General features: G+C 36.5%; 1 protein-coding gene across 12 annotated transcripts in view; it reads right to left on the reverse strand.

The window, feature by feature from the left end:
* The window catches only part of LOC149792215 (uncharacterized), a 78,835-nt gene extending 61,791 nt beyond the window's left edge, over positions 1 to 17,044 (reverse strand). For 8 of the 12 annotated variants that reach the window (XM_089970735.1, XM_089970733.1, XM_089970732.1 and 5 more), the window contains exons 1-7: positions 16,935 to 17,044; positions 13,335 to 13,404; positions 11,065 to 11,105; positions 8,465 to 8,548; positions 5,589 to 5,648; positions 4,413 to 4,493; positions 1,222 to 1,353 (exon numbers count right to left, since the gene is read on the reverse strand). In XM_089970735.1, the coding sequence (XP_089826861.1) occupies positions 1,222 to 1,353; positions 4,413 to 4,493; positions 5,589 to 5,648; positions 8,465 to 8,548; positions 11,065 to 11,105; positions 13,335 to 13,380 (444 nt within the window). In that variant the 5' untranslated portion in view covers positions 13,381 to 13,404; positions 16,935 to 17,044. The remainder of the gene's footprint in view (positions 1 to 1,221; positions 1,354 to 4,412; positions 4,494 to 5,588; positions 5,649 to 8,464; positions 8,549 to 11,064; positions 11,106 to 13,334; positions 13,405 to 16,934) is intronic. The other 4 variants (XM_089970727.1, XM_089970731.1, XM_089970734.1 and 1 more) reach the window with 4 other exon arrangements.
* Positions 17,045 to 22,772: the final 5,728 nt, after the last annotated feature.

Raw genomic sequence — 22,772 nt, forward strand, 5'->3', positions numbered from 1 at the left:
ATGAATCAAGGAACATGTGCTAATTAGCATAATTCAGCTGGAAATGTATAACCACAGTGCCGTAGTAACAGTATCTGAGAGGGCTAACTTTTGTCATGGTCTCAGCTGGACTACAAGAGTAGCTAGAAAGACAAACTCATGATAATAAGTTTGCAAGTGTGAATTAGGTACAAAATGACCATAGCTATATCTACTGAATTTCTACAGACATTATCTGATGCAGAAAGAGTGGGAATATTGGTTGATCCCAGGCAAAAAAAATACAAAGACCTGATATGCCTTTAGGTTCAATATTTTCTTCTTGTTTTTGTATTTGAAGAAAAATAGCTCCATACCTGACTGCAGTGTTAGAGAGCAGTCTGCAATCAAGAGGTTGATGACCCAAAGAAATACAGAAACTCCAACCTATCATTAACAGTGATTTGGGAAAGACCAGAATCACCAGGTGATTCCAACATGCCCACAATTTCAGCTTGATCAGTTACCTGATCCTATGACTGAATTTGTTCTATCAGGATAATACAAAGGTTAATTGAGTTCACATAAATTTTCTAACTCTGTAACCCTGTTTCTGAGAGAAAGCAAATCATTTATTGCCATGTTCAAATTCATTTTGTAATTGATTAAATTGTTGTATTTTAAATACAAGGGCTCATGTTATTCTATTCTATATCTCAACTCAGATCTCTGTTATGCCATCCCTTGATTTCAATTCTAATTTTATTGTTTACTTGATCCAAACAACAACACCTTGGTTAATCATCTCCTAAATAACAAGAACCAAAATGAGTGAACAGATCACACATCTCCACCACCTCCTGATAACCTCACAAGAGATGCACCAGTATATATACATCACAGAAGAGATGTACCAGCATATATATCACAAAAGAGATACACCAGCATATACATCACAAAAGAGATACACCAGCATATAAATCACGTAAGAGATGCACCAGTATATATATCACAGAAGAGATGTACCAGCATATATAACACATAAGAGATGTACCAGGATGCACATCACAAAAGAGATACACCATCATATAAATTACATAAGAGATGCACCAGCATATATACCACAAAACAGATACAGAGGTTTCGCAATATATGTTACAAATGTGTTTACTGCAGAAATAATGAAACTACTTGTAAAAAGGAATTGTGAATTATACTGAACCCTAGTATTCTTGACAGATTAGGAAATAATGAATTACAAACCTTTTCTGCTTCGTATTCATCAATAAACTCCTGTTTCTCTGCCTCACTGAGATCACGCCACATCTGACCGATTATTTTACCAATCTCCCATAGTTTTAGATCTGGATTGGCTGCCTTCACAGAGTCCCACACCTGACAAAGAACAAAGGTGTGAACATTTTCTGTAATTACAAGGGACTTTGAACACTGGGAGATGATTTATACTGAACAAAGGAGTCATGAGGATGAGCCAAAATCATGATCAACTCTTAGGTATTATCACCGACAGACTTGAAAGCTATCAGTAACTGCAACATCTGGAAGAATCTCAAACATTACCAATAACTGTCTTTCCTAAATTTCAATCAACGATTAGGTAAAGGTGCATTAACAATATTTTTACCTTTTTTCAACGACTATTAAACTCTCTTAAGGTATTATCCCCTGGTATACTTTAGTAACCTGAAATTGCTAAAATTTATTGTGCGTGAAAAAATGGCAGGAATGGATTTTGACATGATCTACAGTTTAAAGACCTTTTCCTAAAAAAAATTAAAGCTCAAAAAAAACTATCAAAGTCCAAATTATTGTACTAACAAGAGTCTCTCAAAGTGACTGACTCTCTGCAGTCCAAAAGGAATTGCTAGGAATACAAGAAAAGACTATTTCTTTGTTTTAACTGCAGAGTGAAGAAACTATTTCTTATATTCCTGAGGATTATAATTTTCAAACTAACAACTGTGGCAGCTGTACTGTATTAATGATCAGCCAGACATAATTAGTTTTCTGACGCAAAGACATGCTGATCTGACTTTCCATTGGTGGGAATAACAATAACATGATCTTCAAGATGGTTGCCAGTGTGGACATACTGGATGTCATATAAGCATCATTTCATTTCATATTAGGAAATGATCAACTCCACCATGGTTTTCTGCCAATCCCAAGACTGGATAAAGGAGGGTTAGGCATGGTGCTAGCATTCTCATCCCATAAACTGCCCTTGCTACAGAAATGACAATGAGGGGCAAAATGAAATTGAAACCAGTGACAGAAGCAAAGCTTACCTGGCAAATGGATGGGAACCAAAGCCAAGGTCATGTCTAAACATGACAACAGAAAAAAGAGAAAGATCACAAAAACATTGGCCTGACTTAGGAAACAGAACCAAGGGAAGCAGCTGACCAGTAGCAGTGGTGCTCCCTCAATGTTGCCTCATGCAAAGTCCAGTGCAGACTGAATGAATAACACATCTTCTGGTGAAAATCCAATGTTGATATGACTTTCCATCTTGGAATATAAAAGATTTTAAAGATGGCCACTGTGGTGGACAAATTGAATATCAGACCAGCACCATTTTTATTTTGTACCAACTATACTTCATAAGCTGTCGCTCAATGAAAATTCCATGTTGATATGACCATTCAGCTTGATTAGCGACAATAATAATCATTATTTAGGACCAACTAGACTTTATCTGTCAAAAACACAACACCAATATGACTTTCTATTCAAGAAGAGTGGCAATAACAAGATTTTCATGATGACTACAGTAGCAGACATATTGGACAACAGATTGGCACCAACTTGATTTGATTAGGACCAACCGTAAGAAATCTTTCAGTGAAAACCCCTGACATGCTGACATGACTAGCATTAACAAGACTTTAAACACGAATGCTCCCAATGGATGTCAGTACCATTTTCATCTGGGATGAGTGTTAGGAGTGATAACAAAAGTAACATGGATGTCGTACAATAGGCATAAGCTCTTCATCTCTATACCAGTAGATATAAAAACTGATGTCCACTTCAATTATCATATTTTCTCAATTATAGACCCTTGCATGATGACCCCCACCCCCATTTCCAAAATGTTAGCAAAAATTTACAAATGCTTTTTTTATCTGATAATAAACCCACCACTAGTTTTTGATAAACTTTTTATAGGATGGTACCCTGGTCTCATAATGGAGGAAACATTAAATGATTTAGGTATTAAAATTTTTTACAAGATTGAGGAAGACTGTTGATAAAGATCCAAGTATCACTGAATAATCACTGTCTAATCAACGGAGGATAAACAGTAACAGACATGATTTTAAGATAAAAGTATCATTTGAATAATAACTGTCTATTCAACGGAGGGGAGGGTAAACAGTAACAGACATGATTTTAAGATAAAAGTATCATTTGAATAATAACTGTCTAATCAATGGAGGGGAGGGTAAACAGTAACAGACATGATTTTAAGCAGGATCTCCCACTGTCAGAAAAAAATGGGGGGGGGGGGGGGCGGAGAGGAAATTGCCACAGTTAAACATTGACCATGCACTTAAACATTTCACTTTCTTCCCGATTCATTCTGTTTGGTCTCTACTGAAATCGAAATCCTCAGAATATTCCCTCTTGAGTTGTATCAGCATTAATCTGTTGATTCTTTTAAAGTTATTACATTCCGTATCAATGTATGAAAATTAGTCTGCTAAGAACCACTTTTCAAAGTCTACTATCTGAGGGGTATATGCACAGCTTTAACAAGATGGGAAACTGTTCTTTATGGATGTATTGAAGAATTTTCCTAAGTTCACAGGTAGTATCTTATGGATATCTGCTCCAAAAATACATGTGATCTGCTACCTCAGCATTATGTGTAAGAGTTTACACAATAAAATTAAAATGCCGATTTCTGACATAAAAGGGTTATTCTTTTGCAAATATTACACTCCTATCTTAATACTGTATTATAACCTTTTTAGAATTGATGTCCTCTTTTTTTTATAGTAAAAGCCTCGTCATCCTCCACTTTCTTCATTCTATTATTCACTCTGCGCATTCATACAAGCACCATCCTGCCATGCTAGCCTACAGGAAATGCTAAGTTTGTGCATATGCAAATAAGAGAAAGTGATATCAATTGCAGAACTCCTCTAGTACAATGTTTCTGTTATAAATATCTAGTGGGATTACCAAGCATCTTTTTGTATTAACCTACATATTTTGGAATAGACAGAGGTAGTTTTTGATCCATAAGTATCTTTATTTATTCAGTTTATTGTATCAGTAGAATAAAAAGTTTATAATAAGCAGAGTGCATTTTTATATGTGAGACTTTGAATTATTTTGCTCATGCATCACTGCTTTCCAGGAGCACAAATCTGTAGAATTTGCACACATGCACACTTGCTGCATCTCTGCTTAAAGTACCTTACCTTTCTACTATATCTCATGTAGGGCATGAGGGGCTTGTCTGGTGGCTTTGGTGGCTTTGGAACCCTTGAGTCTCCTTGACCCTGAAAATTGAATGATGAAACTTGGTTTACTATGCTGATTTTTTTTTTAAAAGCTGAACAAAAATAAACTCATACCACAGGCTGATTTTACAAATAATTTTAACATCCTGGCCAGATTTCAAAAACATCTCTACATTCAATCAGGACTTGAGAAATCTGATTAATTTTAAGTTGGACTAAATATTAGCAAATCAGATTGCTGAATTCCATGCCAAAATCAAAGTCCTGTTCAAAACATCTGGTCATGTAACAAAATCTCAAACTCAGTAATGTTCAAATTACTTTAAATAAAGCTCAGAAAACTGGGAAAACAAGTGCGATAAAATGTTTCATGATGTAAATTTACTTACAATGGAATCCAAGTGTAGTTCAAGTTTGGTTGGTTGAAAGACAAAATGTGAATGACTCTAGATCATGCTATTTATGTTGTTTTATTATTGTAAACATACTGCTATAAAAAAATATGCATGACATTTTTCCAAACTTCACTTTCTTTAAATGTCAAAAAAGAAATTATATTAATATCTGAAATTTCAGTAATTGTTGTGATTTTAATTTGAAAGCATTTTCTACTAATACTGCTAATGTTTACCAAAATTTCTAATGAAGTGAAAAAATAACCAACTTAAGTCCTTAAATCCAAATGATTAAAATCTCATGCTCACCCCCGACCTGAACATTTGGCTTAAGGCAGACAGCTATTTTTATGTAAACCATATGGGCCACACCCAGCTAAAACTGTACTTCTTTCATTTAGTGTTTATCTCTTATGACAGGACTTGGTTTTTTAAGACATGTCTTTGTTTAACAGTGTTCTCGATAGATTCCAAAAGCGGCAAAGTTATTGACCCATAACACCAATGTTTTTTTAGTCAAAATGAAGATCTGAAGAGCGAAAACTAAAATCTCAAGAGTCATTTGTTTTTAATCATGATCTTGTAGCAGGGACTGTTTGTTATTAGCAAATAGATGCTCAAGATTTCTATTCTAATATTGAATAAAGGGAAACACTTATACAGTATTTTGTAACTGATGCTTAAGATTGATCACAACTTTAGGAGATTCATTCTCCTTTTCCTCATAAATGTTACTAACTTTCTGTTTCTTTGGAGTTGGAGGGTCAGAATGATCATCACCGGAAGGTCGTTCCTGAGACTGAGACAGGAAAGAAAATATTGAGCCATTGTGATTAAATGAATATGAGCCATTGTGATTAAATGAATATAAGCCAGTGTAGGACAATTCAAGATTTGTTAAATTTTTTTTATCCACAAGCATTTTTAGTTTTATTCACAAAATCACAGACTGGCGACCAATGATGACATGATAATAAACTTCACACTTAACAATTTCTCAATAGTATTCTGGTCTAGATTTAAACTTGAATAAAAAAATTTCTTGAAGAATGTCTATCAGCATTAGAATGTGGCCATGAGAAAACAACCATACTCAGCTGGCAAGAAAGATCAAACTTAGGTTTTTCTGTGGCTGGGTTTTTAAAGTTGCCTACTGCTCTCCAAAGCTCCTCCATGCCAAGTTTATTCTAAGAAGAAAGTTTCATGTCTTTGCCAGTGTGGTATTTTTTAGTATGGAAAAAAGGCTTGTTTCAACATTCTGACACGAAATGAACTAAAACATGCATCAACTTCCCTTAAATATTCCTTTATAACATCTTGAGCAACTTACGAACAATTCAACCATGCAAAATAACCTAAGATCACCCGATTTTTATAAAAATTACTTGAAAGCCATCATGGACCACCTTTGATCCCTTTATTACATATAACATGTCATAAAACATACTGCATGCCTTAAACTCTCCAAATAATAACAGTAATTTAATCAGCATTTGTAACCTGATTACTACACATCATTTCACTGGCATTACACTTCAGGTATCTAATTGAATGGCTCCAACTTTTTACTGTAATCTGGGGACAATACGCATAAATATACTGTTTCTTATTGACTTTAAAAAATAACTGATTATTTCTCAAAAGCAATAGATTGTAACTATTAAATGGTATGTGCAGTAGACAGCCCTTAAAATGATACTTTTGCTTTAACAATGGTATAATCATATGAATGCTGAGAAGCAATCATATGCCAATATTTGATTCAAAAGTTAATCAAGTCATAATTGGTTTCCTCTTCCCCTACCATAAATGTCAAAGATGATCTCAAACAATCTAACCTTTATTCAGTTATGCTCTCTTAAGCATGACATCAGTGACCTGTTGGCTCTGCTCAGTTCATATTGTTTTTTCAAAGGGGCAAATGACGTTCAAATAGTTAGGGACAGCGTTGCTTAGTAGGAATTTATTCAAGAGGCAAATCAAGACTGATGCCCAAGATGAAATCAAAAAGTGACATAAAAATGCACACATTTGAATCTCCATGTATCAAAGTGGCAAAAATTGTAATTCCAGACGTCCAACCCAATGGTACATATCTACTGAAAACCCTTAACATATCCGATTATTGCAAATCACTGATAATGTGCAATCTGAATATCAATTAGCTTGCATTTGTTTCATTTGATGTACATCTTTAATCTCTGACACGATTAAGATTTTATATCACATCTTTAATATAACAATTTAGGTAAACACTGTTAGGACTGTTGCAATACAGAAACTGATGCACACAAAATGCTTTTGTTGCACATGTAATATACAAGCTGATGCACACAAATGCTTTTGCGGGCATCTGCAAGAAATATAAATAACTGCACTGTTCTGCAATATAAAACTGTGTTTCTTTAAAACAGGATTATGTTCATCAAAGGTTCAATTAAAAATGTGTACAGAAGTTTTTGTGTTGGCAAGATTGGTGTGTAACGTGTAGTACAACCAATTCTCATGAACTGCAGTTGTTTTAGCTGTGCCATATATGATATGAAAATCATCCATATGAGCCGAGATATGGAAAAATTATTTATCATTTATAGCGTTCTACTGGAACAGGTAGTGCCTTTAACAGCAACATAGACATTCCTGTACATGTTTACCAACAGTAAACACTGGCAAAGTCATTTACTTGTGTAAACCTTGCAGTTTTATTTACTACAATTGTTTTTAAGTAGTCCAATCATTGGAACATTTAGGGAAGATAACTACCAACAGATCAAAACATAAACCCAACTTTAGGTTGCCTCCCTTGACAATTCATATAAAAGGCAAGTGGATCTCACTTTTAATTAATATCAGAAAGACCATAAAGAATGTTTTATTATTAGTAACACCAACTGTTTTGCAAACTTGGCTGACTGAACGGAATATGAGCTTATCCCAGGTGTTGGGCAAGTGGATATGTAAAGATCTGCATACCACTTCCATGTTTCTCATGACAACATAAACATTTTTGTGGAGCTAATCAAACCAGTAAACCCAACAGACCTCCTTTACTATTTTAACACAGTCCAACCCTTTCATTTTAGCCAACTGTTCATACTTGCTCTCACTGGCAGCTGGGCTTCAATATTTGACAACGATAATAAAGAACACTTGTGGATATTTGCAGCTATCTGAACCTCTAATGAACCAACACCGCACCTTTTCTACAGCAACAATAACTTGGATCTTAAAAATAAATATTACAGGTCTGGTTATGTAGAACTTTACTTTAGGGTAGGATGGGTGGTAGAAATTTTTGGGAGTGTATTTGGTCCAGATGGATTTAGAAGAAAGCATAAACTAGAAAAAGGTGTTATTAGTATCCTGGCTTTAACTTTGTTCAATGAGTTGTTTACTTTGCCCAAATCACCCTCAAGACAAGCTTGACCCATAAAGATAACCAATTCTGATCAAAACTAAAATCAAATGAAATAATAAAAAACCAATAAGCATTAATAAGGCTCATCCAGGGCACTGTGACTGCATTTGATGCCCATACCACAATTATTCTGAGATGTTTTATAAGGAGTGACAACTGTAACTTAATTAGGGGAAGAAAACACCAGATTTACTTACCGCAGCTGACTTGCTATTGAGCTTGACAGGATTAAAATTTGGGTGGCCATGTGGAGAATTTATAAATGGAGTACCTCCACTTCCCTGGAAAAAATATACTTCACTTGTCAACATTAAAAATTTCTGAAGTGCAGAAATTGGTCCTTAATTTTCATGGCAAACAAAAAAGTGAAATATTATTGAAACACAGTACAGTACAATAATGAAGAGATAAAAAATATCATGACTATATGATTAATGTCACTTCTTTGAGGTAGTAACTTTTGTTCACTAGCAAATGTAAAATAAAAGACCACACCAACCGAACAAAGGCTTCTAAACAATGCAGCGTCTCACTTTTGATGAGCATTTTGATTATACAGTTTGCTTAAACAAATTAGAAAGCAACACTAAGCACATCAGGGAAAATATATATTAAGCACTGAATGGGCAAAACAGAAATGCCTAGCACATCAGGGTAGATGTATTGTTAGACCTGAATGGGCAAAACAGAAACATCAAGCATATCTAGACAAAATTCAGACACATGGTAATATTAACTAATCAGTGTAGAAGACATATGACTTTAAAATACTATAATGTAGCATTGTCTTTTCTCCAGCTTTTCAAGAAAGAGGCCTTTATTTAGAGCCCTTAGGTATTATTTACGGGAGCCCATCTCACTTTCAGGGACCTCTGCTATTATTTAATCATTTATTATGAAGATATTTTGTCTTTTACTGAACCACAATTGTAAATATTTGTATTAAATTTCATTAAAATACATCAATTTCATACCACTAGTATTTCTCCTCCATGCTAAATTACTGATAAATGGTCTTATATTCAAGCCAAGTATTTCATTTGGGATTATTATTAGTGTTTTGCTAAGCATGTTTTTATGTATGAATGGCAAACCCATCATTGGAATCATTATCAGATGCTATTTCTACTTGTTGTCAATCATTAATTTCAATTCATTCATTTCCTATTGCCATTAAATATCATAGTTATTACATCCCACCAACAGTCATCATCTTCATCGACTATTTAATGTGACAAAGTCAGTTAATATTGATACCATTGTGATTTGCTGAGGCCGATCGAAATAGGATCAACAAGAACTCTGTTAAAAAAATGGACCAAGTGTTATAATCAGCCTCTTGGTAATTTAATAGTCAACACAAAGATCACTAGCTTTTATGATGCACTGCCAATATCTATGTGAACTATTTCAAATGTCATATGGTGCATCCTGGAGAAATTACTGAACACCAAGACAATATTGCGTATAATGCAAAGACAGCAAATAACATATCTGGATACAAGTTCTGAACACAGAATAATATTATGTAAAAGAGTCAGTTGTATACAACCAATTATTTATAAGAGATGATTTTCAAAACACTTTAACACTGTTCCTGAACAATAATAATACCGATAACAATGACGACATCACTGAAGTCAATTGATCAGGGCCTCAGCTAGGCTTAGCATTTGACGCCTAGTGTGAAAGAATTTTGAAAGTGGCGTTAATTTTTACTGACTAGAGAAAACTGCTGACAAAAGATTTTTTTATAAAATAAATTTTTCATTGATATAAATGACTCAGGCCACTTAATACCTGTTTTTACTATCTGTGGCAGTCAGTGGATCATGTCAGTAGATGATAAGACATTATTCAAACATGATTGTAACAACTACAAGCGGTCAAGCGGTTTTGAGAAGCGATTATATGTGATGAGTAGGAATTAAAGAATGACGGGGAATATACTCTATTGTTGAACAGGTCGGCAAAATGTTGCGGTGTCATCTGCACGTTAATTTATGTTTAATGCAAACTGTGAGTGCAAGATGCACTTGAGACTTCTTAGTGTTTTAGGGATTATTTACTTAGATAACATGTTTTTGTGTTATGAACTTAACCAAGTAACAAAGGATGCTGCTACAAGGATGCCAGTCATCGACTGTAAACGGTTGAGTTGCTGATATCAATGAAAAATTTACTTTATAAAACAAGTCTGTATCAAGCACAAAGAATGTCTAATCTAGCTCTGAAAAACAAAGATTTATATCCAGCTGCATCTGAGGCAGTTACCAGGTTACTTGTTGTCCCTATTTCTACTGCAGACTGTGAAATGGGGTTCAGTCACTAGAATCAATCAAAACTAACTTTCGTTTCACTGTCATGTTTATGTAGATTCAAAATAGGGCCAATATAGTATTACGCATATATTGAAGTCCCTGCATCCTGGCACTTAATGGCTCCTATGGCTGAAAAGTGGCTCCAAATTTTTTAATATGGAAAATTTTATGGCACAAAGAAAAATATTTCCAAGGGAGGCCATGGTGATAATCATGTCCCATCATTAACCAGTCAAACATAGAAGAAACTCTTTTTGCTGAGCCTTCCTTTTATTAGCTAAAAAAGTCACCTAAAAGGAAAGTAAAAAGCTGTTAACACTGGGGTCAATTTAAAGTGAGGACAGTTGGACATAACAAACATGGATGTCATAGTGATCAATCTGTAGAGTTTCCACTCAGGTTAGCTCAACAAAAGGAAAAATAAGTTAATGCAGATATGACAAGTATTTAAAACCAAGAATCTCAGATAAACTTACCGCACCGGGTGTGCTACGTTCATTACTTTGTCTCATGCGAGCTGAAATAAAAATAAAAATTAATTGTCCAATAAACTTGAGAGAAAAGTTAAAGTAGAGATCTGAAAAATGAATTTTTGATTCAATCCTCCAATAAATTACTTTAATATGTATAAGCATATTTACAGTTATGTAGTTAATTATATTCTCAAACTTATTCACTTAAGTTTACAGTTTTCATAGTTGCCCACTTTGCCTGGTAGTGCAACTCCTAACTGCATAGCAGGGTATTATCAAGGACTATTGGGAGTTAAGTAACTTCCTTTAGATCAAATAAAAGATTTACTGATATCTTTACTTAAGTAAATGTTTTTATTGATATATCTATTGAAGTCATCGTTGCTTATCTGGCTGAGTTGTAAATTTGCCTTTGTTTTAACACATTAACCCCTAGCGACGACTTAACGGGGCAGGAGGTAGTAGCCTACTGCCAAGCTCTGTAGCATCATAGTCATGCATGATACACTAAAGTAAGTGGTATTATATAAAGGCAGACAAATGTAGCTCTACAATGATACCAAATAATCTGGAATATCTAGTTGTACTACAACATACAGATAAAAAATCTCAGATCTAAGGCAAGCTGGTATGAACTGCAAACAGACAGATGAACCTTTGCAAAAAGTAGGATAAGATGGGCATTTGGAATAAAGAGTGGTCTCCATACAACAACAAAAATGGCCCTTTTAGCACATAAATAAAATATATAAAAAAAAATAGAACTCCAACTTTTACTCTTCTGCTTATGCACGAGTCAAATAGCCAATGAAACGATGTTTCTAACACAACTAGGCAGTATGTTATTAAAAGATGATCAGGGATTCTGTGTTTTCAGATCTGTTCAGAAATAGCTTTCAAAATGTGTTTCCTACTCAATTTTCAGGCTAAAATGTCAAAAACCTCCAGGGATTAATGTTTTAATAATGTACAATGAGTTTTATTTTGCTCTGATCATAAAAATGGAACTTGTTGGCATTTGGTCTATGGCTAGTAATCAACCAATCATCATCGATCAAATTCAAGGATCCAAAGTGCTTGTGACTTTTTTCCAGCAAATATCTAGCAACTAGCTTGCCTGAGATGCAAGAAAAGCCTTGAATGTGATTTCAGAATGAGGCGGAGGGCAAATGTTTGTCAGAGGTAAAATAAAAAACAACATCCAGAATGGGACAAGAAACTCTCTTCACTATTAAAGAGTGTGTGTGTGTGATTTGGATTTTTAACATAACTTTAACAATTTATCAGTCATATCGCTATGATGTCTGCAGTGTGGCAGTTTATGATGATATCTAGCACTGGGGCATCATGCTGCAGGCACAAAGCATCATGTCCCAACCATTCACATTATCCTGGCTGTGGGCGGACCAGTCATAACACTAAACTCTTCCTGCTGAATGCCAAGCAAGACAACTGCAAGTATTATTGTTTGGAAGTCTTTGGTATGACTCAGCCAGGGTTCAAACACATGACCTCCCACATCCGAGGTGGATGCTAAACACTATTAAAGAAAGAAAATGATGGTGATGCAATGCACTGCTTATTCCTGGTGTGCATAGTGCAGAAAGATAAATGCTTTTATTAACAGAAAAATTAACTTGCAGTTCTCTGCAGTTACCTAACACAAAGCAGACCTGGATTATATACTGCTTTTGCATGGTGTATTTCTCAGCGTCTGTTCCTCTCTCTTTTTTTTCTCCACACAGCATGCACTTGTAATCAAAATGGTGCTGGTCACAAAAATCACAAATAAGATCAATGTTCTTTGATCCTTTTTCCAATACAGATATAAAAAATCCTTTTCCCTGTACAATACAGCATCAAAAACCAATAGTTTTTTTTATATTTAAAAATGTAATTTGCTAAATTTTTGTCTTGAATAAAAGAGAGCTCAGAACATGTTTAATTCTTACAATTTAGTTGGGACTCAAATTTAGCTGAGGACTACCCAGATTTTCCATAGGATTCCCCATTTCTGGAGTCAGAAGTTCTTGATTATCAATTTTCAAAACCAACGGAATTTCCTGAATACAGCAGTAATACATTCAACTGAATGATCAGCATCTGTATCATTCACAATTTACTGTATTAATTTAAACATACGTAAATGGGGTAAATCCTTAGGAAAATCACAAACAAGTTCAGTGTTTACTTCTCTGTAGCTCTGAGTTCTTTTTCTCAAGTCTTGAGTTGTTAAGTCAAATAACAGCAACAAAAAAAAAAAACATACTTACCACTAGGTGGAGTTTGTGGAGGTGCCCTCATGCTTGGAAGTGCCATTTTGCAACAAAGTTAAAGTCTGAACTGGAAAAAAAATGAAGATCGCAGGAAACTGAGCAGTAAACAATTGTTTTCATTCAAATACATCACCTCACAATACATACTCACAGGAAATTCTAACTAAATAAAAAAAAGTCTATTAATGGCAAACCATTGTGGACAACACAAAACAGTTATTAGCTATTTAAAAAAATGCATTTTCATGGTGTTATATTAACTTCTTTGGATTTATGATGGTCTCATTATTACATATTCATATTTGTATCCCCCATAAACCCTAAGATATTAACAATCATAGACCGCACTATAAGTGAGGCACAAGTTACAGAGGGACCTCCAAAAATTGAGAGAAAAAAATCGTTTTGACATTGAGAAAACCGTGGGGGTGGGGGGAGGACAGTGTTAGGGAACTGGGCTGTTTAATGGCTGAATCCTCATTTTACAATCACGTCGATAATAATTTTTAATAATGCGCTTTTTCTAATGAAGTTGTTCGTTATTCAGTTTAAATAACATTTTTTTCAAAATATCCAACATATGAAAGATCGTTCCAACTGGTTTGAACAACCATCACATGTAAGCGAAAAATCTGTCTATTACGTCACTGCTTTTTGTTTTATTTATGAGTCTGGTTCCCACAGTGGTGTTTAATAGTATCCTGCCAAACTGGTAGTCCATAAATTGGGAATTAGACTAACTGTTGATACACTACTAAACAAGATTTCATTTTTTTCCAAAAACAAAGGACATTGATTTCGTGATGTCTACGTCGAAACTCAATTTTTTATTTTTCAATTAGTACAGTGTTAATGTCATGATTTCTGTGGAAGTAATAATGAAATTTCTTATCATCCCTGAGGATATCTCTAAATGCCAGTTCAAGAATTCTCTGAACCTCGATTGCACACAATGGTCCATATCTGTGAAATCTCGATATTTTACGAAGTATTCATTTCGCTTGGCTACCTTGTTATCTTTGATCAGTTATTAAAGAGTCAGTTAATTTAAGGTAGTTTCTGTTACATACACAATAACGTTTATCACAGTGTTCGATTGATCAAATGAAGTGAGTTCACCCGACATACGACTGAGGCAGCTAGATTTTAAGTTAGTCCGATTTTTTTTCCTTTTAACTTTTCTTTTATTCCACCTCCTTTTTTTGAATTCAAAAGACATAATTAACGTGATAATACAAAGGAGGCCAGCTTTTAATTCAGTGCAACAATACAACAAATACTTCTGCAATTCAGTTATCAAAACATGGTCGGCACTTAATTAGGTTCTCAGAGAAACGCTCACGGACATAGCTCAGCTATTACGGTAGATTGACGCATTTTACATTTAATTACAAGAGGACATATTGCATTTATGACGATTACACTTAAAAGGAACTAAAAGATGGAAATAGAACACAAATTTCAATTCATAAAAAAATTATTTAATTTGTATTTTTTTTATTAAAGTACTGCATCCACTCGGCGTGACACTTTTCATTGATCGAAATTTCCTTACATATCGTTAATTGTGGTGTACTAGGAATGTCGTTTAGAAAGAAATGTAAAAACCTGTACGAGCTATTTTAAAATTTGATATTTCATAGTGTTGATTAAAATTTTCAAGTCATATCTACCATTTTCAACGATAAAACGAGTGATACTACAAAGTTTCTGTTACCAATTTTGATCATGATTTTCTTCAAGTTCAACAAATAGGGATAAATGCTGGGGGTATTTTTGGGTTTAAAAAATGGGATCCACACCTGACACCACATTATAAGCGGGTTCGCGACACCACGTTATAAGCAGGTTCATGAGTTATCAGGGCGCGAGTTATTGAGGGAGTGGTGTAATGCAAATTCTCACAATGAGAATTCTCTCCTACATTTCAGTTGGCTGGAATGCGATGGAAGCCAGGAATGCAGAAATCAGGTTAGGTAGAAGTGTACTAATTTAATGAAACGAATACAAACATATTAATACTGAAGAAAGTGTTTAGACAGCTTTGTTTCATTCAAGATTCTTATCATCCTTTTAACCTATTTCGGTATACTCTGCTTCCATCAGGAGTTGAAAACATAAAAAATTACTTGTGCAGGAATTTGAATTTAGAAGGAAGAAAGACATCCGAGTAAGTAAAGTCTGACTATATTCTAATTATACATCACCGTTTGTTTGTACCCCCCTACCGATTTAAATAATGGAAAACTTTAATGTGATAAAACGTTTAAGGAACTCAGTCAATTCATTCATTGATTTATAATTTCTAACCTGACTGTGAGTAGAGTGGCACTAACACCATCATCATCTGCGAGTTTTATGCTTAACGGAAGTCTTCAATATAATGGACTAACTCAAGATCCATTTCCAGTTCCTGGACAAGTCCATTTTCAGCAAAGATGTCTGTGCAAAACTACATACTTGTCGTCTGCTTCCTATTTTTACATTGTAGAATAGAATGACAACAATAAATTTGCCTTTCACATGGATTTAACAAGCGGTTTAATTTATATGTTCATGTGTGCATAGAATAAAATTCCAAACTCTCAACATTCTAGTAATTTACAGAATTATTCGGTAGTTACGGAATAGGATGAACTACTTCATTATGTTGTCAGATGGCAATAAACTAACCCATAGTGTACGCAATGTGGTGCTGTGTTAGTATGGAAAGCCCATTAAGCATGAAAGGTGAAGGGGATGCCAGTATTAGTGCCATTCTGGTCACAGTCAGGTTAGAAATTATTAATGATTCAATTGACTTAGTTATGTGCACTTTTTATCACATTAAACGTTTCCATCATTGAAATCGGTAGGTGGGTACAAACAAATGTGTATGTATAATGAAATTATAAAACTATATAACTTTAATTGGTAGAAAGGCATCAATATGTGCTACCAAGTGTGTGATATATTCCTGAAAATTTGACTTGTCATTCCATTGTTAAACAGCGCCGTTATTTGGGCAGTAAGACCTAGATGCCCTAAACATAAATATCAGCGTCGAGGTCTTACATGTAGGACTAATAAAGTTAAATGTTTTTAATTTGTAATGTTGTTATTTATTAATTTCTACCTTAATTACATTCGTGTGTTCGATTTGATCATTGGATCCTTTCCTTTATTGTGCAAATATTCTGCCAGTACAGTCATGGACACCCCTTATTATAGGTAAGTTGCAATTTATGTTTATTATATAACCCGCATGCTACCACACGCACGTTAGGCGAATACCGCGAAAATATAGAGCTGTTTCCACACTGTACGTTAATCTACCTCAGACACCATATGCTGTTATATTTACATTTACGCGTTTCGATTGACAAAGATTTTTTTAAGAATAGAGAGAGGGAAAGTCACTGAAAATTTACCAATTATAAGTAAGCAGCAACAGCAACACCGTTTAAATATGAACATTAAGCACCCCCATTATACAGCGTTCCGGGCTAAAGGGGCTCGTTTTCTCATTCATGTTTTCTTTTATATTGATTAAACTGTTTGCTCTTTTTAACATTTGTACATCATTTTCAATGCAACATTTCATAAGTTAAACTTTACCTTAAAAACAGAACAAATCTGACTTTGATTTTCTATGCAACAACCGACGGCCTTAAACAACCGGACAAAGGACTCTGCAACGCTATCACATCTCGTTCATGCGAGATCTAAATGGCACAGACTTTATTTTAATCGTGGTGTCCGGATGCCGGTACGCCATTTAGACACTCACTTAAAATACAAGGTACAGTTGACCTAGAAATAATCCATTTTTCTAAGACTTCTTTATTTCAGATATTCAAAATATAAACTATACAAGTAATCTAAACATAATAGATCATTAGTGTCTTATGTACAAATAGACCGACGCAACAACCACTACATAATTTGTGTGGCATAGTTAAGAACAAAATTATGGAAGACAGTCAAAGAGTAATTAATTCATGTGAATGGGTGGGACATCATGCTACATGTCTGCGGCATGATGCCGCAGTGCTAGACATCACTATAAACTGCCACACTATAGACATCGTAGCGATATGACTGAAAAATCATTAAAGCTAGGTTAAAAATCAAAATCACAAATACGCACGCGTGCGCGCGCACACACACACACACACACACACACTTCAAAATGTTTTACCAGGTTCTGACAAAATCATAAGTTTTAGCTTTTGACTCATTCCAATGCAGTGAAAGTCATGGTGGTCAAGTTGACTGAGGTGTTAAAATACATGTAGTATAGTGGGCAGATTTAGGGACAATGGAGAACCTAAAACGCTAGGTGGGATATAGACATATATAAAACATACGAACACAAACAATTATACAAATGACTAAAATAAATTTTAGTAAAGAAAGCTAATATGAGTTGCCCTAAAAAGGGCATTTGGGTTCTTCTATTTTCTCCGTTTCTTCCACCATCTCCTAACTCTCTCGATAATTCCTTTCTTCTTCTTCTTCTTCTTCTTCTTCCTTTCATCTTGTGAATTTCTCGATACAAAAGTTCTTCAGTCACCAACTGAGATTTTGCTTTGGGAAGTCCCTGCCGAACTTCCGTGTACATCTTCTCTTGCAATTCGTTGGATAATCCTTGAACATTATTTTTTAAATGGGGTTTGAATACTTGTCTACGTGTTGTCCAACGTCTGACTAGTAGCCAAATTGGTTTCCTCAACGAGATGATATGCCACGTCAATGACTAGGGTCCCACTAAAGGTAGGTAGTGACAATGCGGCGACCATCGAGCATGTTCCAGGTAAGCCGAATTTTTATGCTCCTACTGGTATAGTGACACACCGCAACTGAAACACTTGACTTTATGCCCTTCACTCAAGTAGAAAAATCGGCTCTGGCTAATTCTTCGGGGGTAGTTCCTCCTTGATATTTGACCATGTTCCTTGAAACGTTTAGAATCGACTTTCAAAGTAGCAGTATTCAGGCAAACGCAAAGGGAACAAATATTCGTTTTTCACAGGCTCATTTCGATGAGGGTAGGGTGAAATCCCCAGGAGTTTGCTCAGGGTTACATGACATCCGTAGGGTGGTAGCTGCATGGTGTCACGTGGAGGATGACATTGACAATGAAAACCAGTACAGTGATAATGTGTTGTGTAACTAGTGGCATCGCTTTCGCATACGTCAGGTTTGACACGCACAGCATCAATTTCCATGGTTGGTGTAGTGGTAGTAGTAGTAGTCATTGCAAAGTTTACTGCATCGCTGAGATCACAGCGTACAGCATAGCTCTCATCTGAAGGCACAGCATCGCACTCCACTTGAGAATCAACGAACTTGAATGATGTCTGTTTAAAAGTATTCTTCTTTCTCGCTTGGTCTTGGTAGTTACAATGAACTACCGGTCTTGGACGTTTTCCGTTTTTATATGCTGACCAATATCAACGTGTCAGTACGGCAAAGTGGAGAGGTTGGGAAATCGCACTCGCTTCTGGTACACGATTTGATGCACTTTTTCCAAGTGTCGACTGACGGTTTGGTGTGGGAGTAAACGTACTATCTTGTGAGGCTCGTATGTGGTCACTTTAAAGATTCCATTCTGTCCAGACTGCAAAGCTTCTTTCAGCACACCAAAATTCACCAATCGATTGGTGGGATAAATTGTGAGTCAAACCTTTCACTTTACACTAGGTGTGTACTTCCCCTTGTTTGTACCGATATTCGTAGCAGTAACCGTTAGGACCGCCACTAGAAAAACCTAGAATCTTGTCGTCGGGGTGCTCGTCCGTCCAGGCTCCTACACGGGACCTTCAATATCAGGGTGGTGTGGACCCCCTTCTATGTCAGGGCGATCGATGTAGATGCATCTGTTCGTGTCAAAGTACAGGACGCGATCTCTTAATTGGTGTAACACTTCGTACACATTTAAGCTAGCATGGGCTGTCACGTAAGCCGCAATGATGGCATTTCCAAATTCGTCAGCTTGTACAAAGTCCAATGTTCTTCGTAACTGGCCAAGATTAAGTGCTCACAAACGACGTTCAATCTTTATATTTAATCAATCCTTCGTATTGTCGAATGTTGTCGAGGTCTATGTGTTCTGTCAGCAATTGAGGGTGCCCTGTGGAAAAGTGACAATAGTTGCACACGTATGGATACAAGTAACACACGTACACGTATTTGATTTCTTCTCCTTTCTCCTCCTCTGCGTAGTAATGCGTAGTTAAGCACACAGGTGGCATTCGTCCGTCCTGGATACAAACGGTCCCTCGGGTTTAGTGGGTCCACCAACCTGTATCTTTCTACGATGCGTTTAAACTCGGGATTGGTTTTCAAACGGTGATTGTACTCGTGTCCCAACGTTTCCACCACTTGGTAGTATTGTTATTCTTACTTCAAGCGTTGCTGACAAGTGGCCTTCTACAAGTCTTCCATGGTCCGTTGTAAAAACTAACTTTTAGTGTCACGTTGAGGGTGAGAGAGGAGACATCCGTGAAATAAGCATCCGTTAAACTCGTACACGATCTTGGGGTTTTCTAAGTCCCAACCATCCACCAAATACGTTCCTTGGTCTTTTGCCTCCTGCGTTGCGGGCGTGCTGAATCCATTTGACTTCCTTGTCGCACAAGTAAGGTAGCCAGTGTAGAGCTTTGGCCGAGAATTAATGTTTTACAAAGTTCGTCGTTTCAGGGCTTATGACAGCCAGGGTGTTTTCGAGCATGAATCGTTGGCAGTACACTAAGGAACACGCTTTGGCAATGGTGCAGGCTTCTTTCAAAGGATCGACCCCTCCATGTTCCATAAACGGTTCTCGAAATATTCCACAGCAACGCCTTCAAAGTGCCACGTCGGAACGAAAATACTTTAAAATTTCTTCCTGAAAGTCAAAGGGGTCAGAGGCGTGAGTATGGTATCAAGCTTAGAAAGCTTCTCGTTGTTCAATGCGTCTGTTCGTAGTCGCGAACCTCAGGCCAGTGGGGTAGAACGAATGAGATGTTGATTGGCTTCGGTATTGAAAAAGTGCGGAAATTAGCCTTTGACCATTTCTGTCATTCCAAACGTTTTAGGCATTCGACTCAAAGGCATGGCCAAGTAGCTCACCAAATCTTTAAACTGTACTTGTCCCACTTGCATGGAAATGATTTAAGCTCTGTTCAAAGTCACTTTAGGACGTTCGGTACTTTGTTCCGTACTATATCTGAGAAAAAAATTTCCATGTCTCGCCGATGGGGTCTAAGATCCATTAGGGGAAATCGGCTAGCGCTTTCGGTCCCCGAAAGGTTTTTTCACGTCCACCAGAAATCTTGCAGCAGTGAGGGCAATGACTAAAGATAGGCTCTTGAATGCACCATCCTCACGTTCGATGAGCCATACAGAAATTTGAAATGTAAATGCCGGTCTCTTGCATGCATTAGAAATCGAAAAAGATAAAATTCCCTTTCTTCTCGCCATCGTCTCCCTCTTGATGTTTGAAATTGTAGTTTTGAATGAAGCATTCGTGTTCCAAGTCCACGATCTGGCGACAAATGCGACATCGTTTCTTTCCTGAACATACGTGCACCTTGGCATTATTGCTACATATAGTTTGTCCACAAGCAGGATACACTCTCAGAAGTTGACAAGCACTTTTCTTCTGTGAACCTTGCGTCCCTAGATGTTGTTGGTAACAGGCAGGGCTGACAACAGTGCGCTGACAAGCTGGGCAATGCACTCGTCGTTGTCCTTCGTCCAGACAGGGTTTAGATGCCAGATATCCCTCACATTTAAATCCATAATGCTTGTGTTGATCTCGATTGTTATATCCATAGTCATATTTCTCACAGTAATAAATCTATCCCAGGAATCAGGTGATACTGGTGTAATGGCATCGAAATGTTCATCGTGATGATAGTCGTGAATGTATTTTCCGTCTGTAAAATCACAACAAAAGTCCGCACGCTTCTTGAGGGTGCATTTTCAAGGTGTAGCGTTGAGCCAAGACGTCTTGCAATTTTTGCATTTTAGGAATGCCAGAGTGTGTGTCCATGGATAGCCCCGCTTTCTGAAACAGGAGTTCTGTTTCTCTTCGTTGTTTGTCACTTTTCGATTTTTGAATAGTTTGCCAGGCTCTTTTCTAATCTGTCGTGTCGTTCTTGTCGGCATCCGTTCGTCCCACCACGATGACACGGGCTAAACACATCTGGTCTTGAGGGTTGTTAATTTGGACGAGACTACGCTTGACGCTACAAAGGTCATCCACCAATAACACTTTTCTGCGTTGTCCGGTCTCTTTGGGAAGAGAAACGTGGGTCATGAACAGTGTCGCTTTTCCATCGGTGATGTGAAAACTGTCGTTGCATTGTTGCACGTATTGAATCTTGTCGATCCAAACGGGGGACTTGAGACTGTCGTGATGAATGGAAAGTTTCAAGCGATCGTCTTCTTTGGCTTCACATTGTCGTTTCAGTTTATAAACAAAGAATCCCAAACTTCGGCGATGAACTCTTCTGCTTTCTTCAGCTGTATGTCGGACTTGAAATCTTTAAACTTCACCGTGTACGTATTGGCTGTCGTGCTTAATTTTCTAGAGGAGCGCTTTTCCGTCTCTCGAATGTGGTAGTACTTTTGAGGAGTTAATGGTGGACTTTGGCTGCGTGTAGACTCTATGGGTCTGGATTCTGGCTCACTCACGTCATCTTCAAACTCGCTGGCATGAATTTTAGCCAAGACATCAGCTACTGTGAGAGGCGATAAATCACGTTTCTGCCTCTTACTTTCTTCTCCTTACTCCACGAAACGATGCGATTGTTTCATCTTGACTGCAAAAAGTAAAATGACTACATTTTAAACGCCATGGGTCCCTATAACCATGTCAGACCAGTGTCTTCCCTATATCAAGGATCAGTGTCTTCCCTCCCAGTATTCGTTTCACTCTCAAACCGACCAGAACGATGGAAGAGCCCACACAGATCGAACTTCTGATCAGAGCTTTGCGAGGTGTCATACGAAAGTTTTCTTCAGACAAGCATGACGAACTACCCCCTTCCCCTCCTTTCGAGATAAAAATCAAGATGCTTGCTTTATCTGTAAGAAGAAATGGCACTGGGTTAAAGAGTGTCCAGACCGTCAAAAAAGCAAAACGGGTGTCAGAAGAGACAAAAGTCAAGATACCTGTTAGCATTGTCAAGAGAAATGACATTGGTCTTCAAAATGCCCCCCAAAAACAAAAAACAAACAAACAAAAAAAAAACAGGAGCAAGAGGAAGAGAGGGGATAGAACAAAAAGAAGTACCCTCCCAAACGGAAGAACCCAGACACGTTCAGAAAGAGAAAAAAGAGAAGAAAAGAAGACGACGAGAAAGTGAGGAAGAAAAGGAGAAGAAAAAAAAACGTGAAAGTGAAGAAATTTTATATAAAAAACAGAGAGAGTGAACAATAAGAAAAAATAAGAAAAAGAAGTCT

Source organism: Sinohyriopsis cumingii, chromosome 9 (assembly GCF_028554795.1).
Source record: "Sinohyriopsis cumingii isolate HCF-2022 chromosome 9, ASM2855479v2, whole genome shotgun sequence".
Lineage (NCBI taxonomy): Eukaryota > Metazoa > Mollusca > Bivalvia > Unionida > Unionidae > Sinohyriopsis > Sinohyriopsis cumingii.